Raw genomic sequence first — 6,513 nt, 5'->3', positions numbered from 1 at the left:
TATATGAGGGTGAGATCTCCTTTCTTGCTTAGAGAGAGATTTGAATTTATTTATGGGAAGTTTATATTCCTAAGAGATTTGAGCACTTAACACATTTTCACATGTGTTGCTAGAGTAATCTGGGTGTTCTAAGATCATAGTGTGTGTCTCTAGGTTCATTCCTTAGGTGTCAAGGGTATGAGATTTGATCAAGATTTGGTAGAAGATCTAGAAATTCCTCGTAAAATCACAGAACGACAGAATTGGCATTCTAGCTGACATAGTTGGGATTTGGCCAACATCGGCCTGTGCGCAGGTAGTGTCAGCCAATGAATACGGCATTGGCTCTAAGTCAACAAAATCTGACTCGAGTTGACTTTGGAGTTTTAGTCTAATTGAGTTTTTGACTTAATTTAGGATCAGTCTATGGTCTGTTTGGTGGTCTTGGTCAATTTTATGTATGTCAAAGCCATTATCCATTTTTTCTAAAAGTTTTATTTCATTTTAACCATCTAATGCCATAATGGAAGCAAAAATACACTACTTAGGGTGAAGATAAAACCTTGACATGTTGCCTCATAGTTCCGTAAAGAAAAAAAAAAAGCCTCATAAGACATTAAAAACAAATATACACTTGACAAACTATATCTATAGTAGACCCGCAGACACTCCCTTCATAAGTACTATTGTAGCCAAACATAATGCCCTGAGACTCCCTATTTTTACCTATTATGCCACATACTTAGAAACACACTCATGTAATATTCTAGATATATCCTTGATATCCAGCAACAGAGAAAAAGATCCTGTAGTCATTATTGGAATTTGCTTATTTGTAGCCAATGTACTAGCTGTCTTCAATTTGTCTTTGTACTTTCAGTTGTCAACCTTCTCAACGTCCATGGAGATAGCCCTAGCCATAAAAAAAAATATTAATAAAAGATAAAAAAAAGTAAAAAAATTAAAATAAAAATCGAGTTTTTTCATATTATGAGATGATAAGAAACATTACTTTTTTTATGTCGCTAAGCCTAGTTATGTGGACCTCATTTACCTTTGTGAAGAGATAAAGTTCTCTATGCAGACCGCTGAATACTCTTTCCTCTGGATTGGGCATAGAGACCAAGGTGACCATATGTTAATCATACGTTAATGAAACAAAGTGGGAGTTTTCTTGTTCATAAATATTATTTTCAAAGAGTTAATCAAGGAAAACACCCTTGTTCAGAGGAGCTCAGATCCTCAAGAATGCATGTTGTGGGGATGGTCTCCTGTACATCACATTCAACTGAGGGGAAAATTATCAGATGGGTAACTTTGTCAATTCTACCTTCTGAAAATCATTGATCAAAATACCCTTTGATTAATTTTACTCATTCATCAGCATCCAATGGTAATATCTAAACGGATTTTCCAAAAAAATTTCTGAACTAAAAAGACTGCAATGATTCACTAATGTCTCATTTAATTGCAATTGGTATCCAAATCAATAAGAGTAGCATACTTTACTCACATAGAAGAAAAAATTTCAGCTTCATTAAAAGTACAAAAAACTCCAAATTTCTAAGGAATGATGACTTACCACTGTTAACAGCCCTTATTATAGTTCATCTTCCCAGCTGAGTGCCGCCTCCAAGATAAATGTCCCTGATTAGATGTAGCTCTTTGACCACATCATTTATGTCCATCCGATCACATGGTGATTCAACTGAGCAGGCAACTCCAATTCTAATAACCGAACTAAGGCACTCTTGCACTCTATCCTTCATGCATCTTCGACTTCTAGTGATTTTGGTCACAGTTGTTGCCGCCTCTTTTTCATCTTCTTCCATAGAGAGAAGTGATGGGTCGATGACATCCATCACTCCATTATGCAAAGCCATCTCAGCCCAGTAGTGAAGATTAAAATCATCTATGAACAATTCATGAGTGGGCCGCTTCCCTGTGAACATCTCTAACAAGAGAATCCCATAACTATAGATATCACCCTGCATCGAAACATCAACACCTGCACCATATTCTATAATTTATGCATCTTAGGTTAGTACTTGTATAACTATTGAGAACTGGAGCAAAGTCTACTGATCTCATCAATTGGAAGAATAACATGACATGGAAGATAACTAGTGAGAATAGGGGCAAAGTCTATTGGTCTTAACTGGAAGAATAACATAAGATGAAATGGATCTCAAGAAAATGTTAGGATATCTTTAAATTTGTTCCTGTAGTGCTTATACGAGGAACATAATCCCCCCAAACATCTTTAGTTTTATAAATCCAATATATCATCTGATGGCATGATATCCAACTAATTTGATTTAATGACTTTAATGGGGCATGTGGCCGGCCACAATAATATATGTACGGGAAAAACTACAAACAACTACCCAAACTAAATATATAATTCTTCAGAAAACCACAATATCTTATGGCATTCAAGTAATGATTTGACTACAGTATGGAAACATGCAGTTAAAACTTTGATGTATAAATAATGAAACTTAAAATATCATCTAAGCATGCATACATACCATTTTAGCATTTTTTTATTATTACTTTTCAACTGTTTGAGATGTTAAACTTACTTTTCTTTAGAAAGGGGCTAGAGATCTCACAAAATGTATATGAAAATAGTAATTATACCTTAAGGTTTTTACAGTGGAATAAGTGAGAAAAATATTTGATTAATTGTACTAAGGTAAGCCCAATCACAACAAGAGAAAAATTATACTAGATCAATAAAAGAGGTACATTACCTGGTGCAATATATCCTATAGATCCTTTTATTCCAACCGAGCTTGTGTGATTTTGACATCTACTTGTGACTTTTGAGAGAATTCTTGATATCCCAAAATCACCCAAATGTGCAGTCAAATCGCCATCTAGAAGAATATTGCTTGGCTTTAGATCACAATGAATAATCCGTATATGACAATGGTGGTGAAGATAATCCAGTGCTGTTGCCATATCAATGGCAACATTCAATCTTTGAACAAGGCTTAAATGCCTTTGTTCATCTTGTATGTCATTTTCATGTTGATGTAACCATCTCTCCAAATTTCCACCGGGCATGAAGTCATATACTAAAGCCTTAAAATCATTGCCTTCAAAATCTATACTCGAGCAAGATGTTAAGATTTTTACAAGATTACGATGCCGGATGTTTCTAAGGGATTCACATTCAACCATAAAACTCTTGGAAGCACCTTTTTGTCTAATGTTGAGTACCTTTACTGCAACAATAGTTTTCCCATCATTGAGAACTCCTTTGTAAACAGAACCAAAACTTCCCACTCCAATCAAATTTGCAGAAGAAAATCCATCAGTAGCTTTAAGAAGTTGGGCATAAGAAATCTTAAAATGATGACCCTCTATGAAAAATAAAGTGGATTCTTTCTTTTGTCTTCTTATCCGGTAGATAATAAAAACAAATGTTATAAAAATAAAACATAGAGAGCCCCCACAACCACATATGATGGCTATTTGCTTGAAAGCATGATGTCTGCCATCTTCTTTTGACTTTTGAGTTTGGCATGCTGGTAAATGAAGTTCTGGTATACCTCCACAAAGCTTATTGTTTCCAATGACTGAAACTGCACTCAAATTTCTAAAGACTCCATCTGTTGATACCTCACCCTCCAAATGATTAAATGACAAGTTTAAGTTTTGTAAGAACTTAAATGTACCCAAATATTTTGGGATATAGCCAGAGAAGTTGTTGTGTGAAAGATCTAAATCTTGAAGGCCTCTTAGAGAACTCAAAGTCGATGGTATAGATCCTTGAAATAAGTTACGCTCCATAAAAAGGTGTTCTAGGCTTGTACAAGCACCAAGGGTTCTTGGAATTTCTCCAAACAAGTTGTTCTCAGAAACATCTAGTACTCCAAGATTTTTCAGTCGACCCACTTCCAAAGGTAGAGAACCAAAGAAGGAATTTCTACTCAAGTTTAGTTCTATCAACGTGGAAAGATCAAATATCTCTCTGGGGATGACACTATCAAAACTATTACCAGATAGGGCCAAGCGTAACATATATTTGCATTGTCCAAGACTTGAAGGTATTTTTCCTTGCAAGCGATTATCTCTTAAATAGAGCTCAATTAATAGTGTCAAGTTTCCAAGAGAAGGAGGGATTGACCCTGTGAATCTATTCCCATCTAAATAGAGTCCATTTAGCATTTGAAGTCTCCCAATTGAAGTTGGAATGCTTCCTTGTAGTAAATTTTCAGATAGGTCCAAGGATTGTAAGTTTGCAAGGTTCTCCATCCCCACTGGGATTTCTCCAGATATTTTATTTTCTCCCAGTGAGAGGTCTATCAGTTGGGTCGATAAGTTTGCTATGGAGTTGGGGAGCATACCACCAAACCGATTATCATTAAGTTCAAAAACTGTTAAATGACTACAATTGGTCAATGTGTTGACAAAATTCAGGTCATCGACCTCTCCACTTCCCAAATGATTTGTGGCCAATACAATCATACTGATTTTTGATAGGCCTCTAAAATTAATAGCCACTTTCCCAACAAAACTGTTTCCGCATATGTTAAGTTGTTCAAGTTTTGACAAATTGGACAAAGAAATTGGAATTGGTCCATGAAACTGGTTTAATGCAACTGAAAGTTCAAATAGATTAGGAAGGGTGAAGCCTAAATTTGGTGGAAGAATCCCTTGAAGTTGATTAGCTTCGACTTCCAAAACAGCGAGTGAAGAAAGATTATATATACTGGGAGGGATAGTACCAGACAACTTATTAGCACCAAGCCCGAAAAACATTAATCTTGTCATTTGCCCGAAGAAAACTGGAATACTTCCACTAATTCGATTGTATTCTGCAGAAATGACGTAAAGGGCTGAAAGATTCCCTAAGGAAGGTGGGATCTGACCCGTCAATCTGTTCATATGGAATGAAAGGATTTGAAGGTTAGACAAGCTGCCAAGTTCTACTGGAATTTTCCCCACAATATTGTTGTAACCTAAACGGAGTTCTATAAGGTTGGAGCAACGTGATATGTTGGATGGAATTTCCCCTTCAAACGAATTGTTGAATATGAATAAATAGCGAAGCCTGAAGAGAAAGCTTACTTCACGAGGGATTTCACCATGGAAGCTATTGTTTCCGAGCGAAATCTTTCGAAGGAAACTGAGGTTACCTATTTCTGGAGCCAAGGATCCCACCAATCCACTGGACATTAAATGCAAGGCTCTGACCCTGTTTGGATGTTGGTGACCGCCACATATAACACCTGGCCACTCACAATAGGGGACAGAGTCATTCCAAGAGCTCACAACATGAGAAGGATCATTGATTATACGAGCCTTGATGGCCAATAAGGCTAGCTGATCTGCTCCATCTGCCATGCTGATGCTGCTGCTGCACCAGAGAAGAATAAGAAGGATGGCATTAATATTAATAGTGCAAATGGGAAAAAGCAGAAAAAAGCTAAAACCCATCAAATATTGCAGTTGTCTGGGCTATATGGACTGAAAATTTGGATGTGCAAAGGAATTAGGAGTAGTAGGAGGAGGCAGATCTCAGGAAGAGGAGTTGGGTTTATGAACAGATGAGGGATGCAATTTATATATACTCGTTAATTGCAACTATTGAGAAGACAAACCCGCGTTCTGAGCATATGATCATGAGAATATCCTTAAGAGTAAGGACAAGATCTCTACTCTCTGGTCTATACTTTATGTCTAATACCGTGACAACAACGGTATGCCATGAGAAAAACAGTCAATCCCACTACTTCCATCATCATACTATGAAGGAAACAAATTGAGGTTCTTATAGTATCTAAATCCTCAATAGGTCATATTCTCTCTCTCTCTCTCTCTCTCTCTGTGTTTATATTGTCATCTACTTAAGTGGAGCATACTCAAAACTCAAATGGATTGCCACTGTTGACTAGTGGATGTGGAATTTAATGTATATGGATGACTTGTAGAAGGAAGATGGATGACTTGTAATTGGTCAAAAATGTTATGATGCTTGAAATAAAAACCCATTACTTTTTAATTCAAAAATACATTATTAATTGCTCTTACTGCGACTGAGAAGAGCTTATGAATTCTTGAACTATTTAGTTTACTAAAAATCATTTCTGAAAAACTAAGACTCCTACTTCCTTTGATTCAATTTGGGGGTGGGGGGGGGGGGAGGTGATGGATGTATTCACTTGAGCAGTTAAGATCCAAAAAGTTATACCAGAAGAACTAAAAAAAAAAAAAAAAACCAACAAAACCAAAAAAATTAGAAATTTTGGTATAGCATAACACTCTGTCAGTAATTGCTAGAACACCTCGGAATGACTGGACCTTGGTCTTCTTGGAAAGATAGCGGACATAAAAGTCAATTCAGTCTGTGGACTTGTACCGTGACAACAATAGTCAGTTCTGCTTCTTGATGACCCACTTCCATTAGTCTACTACAAAGGAAGCGAAATGAGACTAAACATCTATGCATCTATGCAAATGAAAGTCCTTAAGAAGAGGGAGGGTTATCACCATATGAAATAACGCAACATTTTACCAAAA

The 6,513-nt window shown here is 36.4% G+C and overlaps 1 protein-coding gene across 1 annotated transcript; it reads right to left on the bottom strand.

Annotated features, from left to right (window-relative positions):
- Positions 1 to 1,586: 1,586 nt before the first annotated feature.
- Positions 1,587 to 5,337, bottom strand: LOC122063976 (putative receptor-like protein kinase At3g47110). Its single transcript, XM_042627672.1, has 2 exons — positions 2,736 to 5,337; positions 1,587 to 1,987 (listed from the first exon to the last, which is right to left on the bottom strand). The coding sequence occupies exons 1-2, from the start codon at positions 5,335 to 5,337 to the stop codon at positions 1,587 to 1,589; spliced, it is 3,003 nt and encodes a 1,000-aa protein (XP_042483606.1).
- Positions 5,338 to 6,513: the final 1,176 nt, after the last annotated feature.

This window comes from Macadamia integrifolia, unplaced genomic scaffold (assembly GCF_013358625.1).
Source record: "Macadamia integrifolia cultivar HAES 741 unplaced genomic scaffold, SCU_Mint_v3 scaffold1506, whole genome shotgun sequence".
NCBI classification, from domain to species: domain Eukaryota; kingdom Viridiplantae; phylum Streptophyta; class Magnoliopsida; order Proteales; family Proteaceae; genus Macadamia; species Macadamia integrifolia.
Note: the sequence above shows the minus strand (reverse complement) of the source record. Positions and strands in the feature narration are given on the sequence as shown.

Coding starts and splice junctions, on each gene's coding strand:
- LOC122063976 (XM_042627672.1), bottom strand. CDS start 5,337: ATGGCAGATGGAGCAGATCAGCTAGCCTTATTGGCCATCAAGGCTCGT. Junction 1,988..2,735: donor TATAGGATATATTGCACCAG/GTAATGTACCTC, acceptor AATATGGTGCAG/GTGTTGATGTTTCGATGCAG.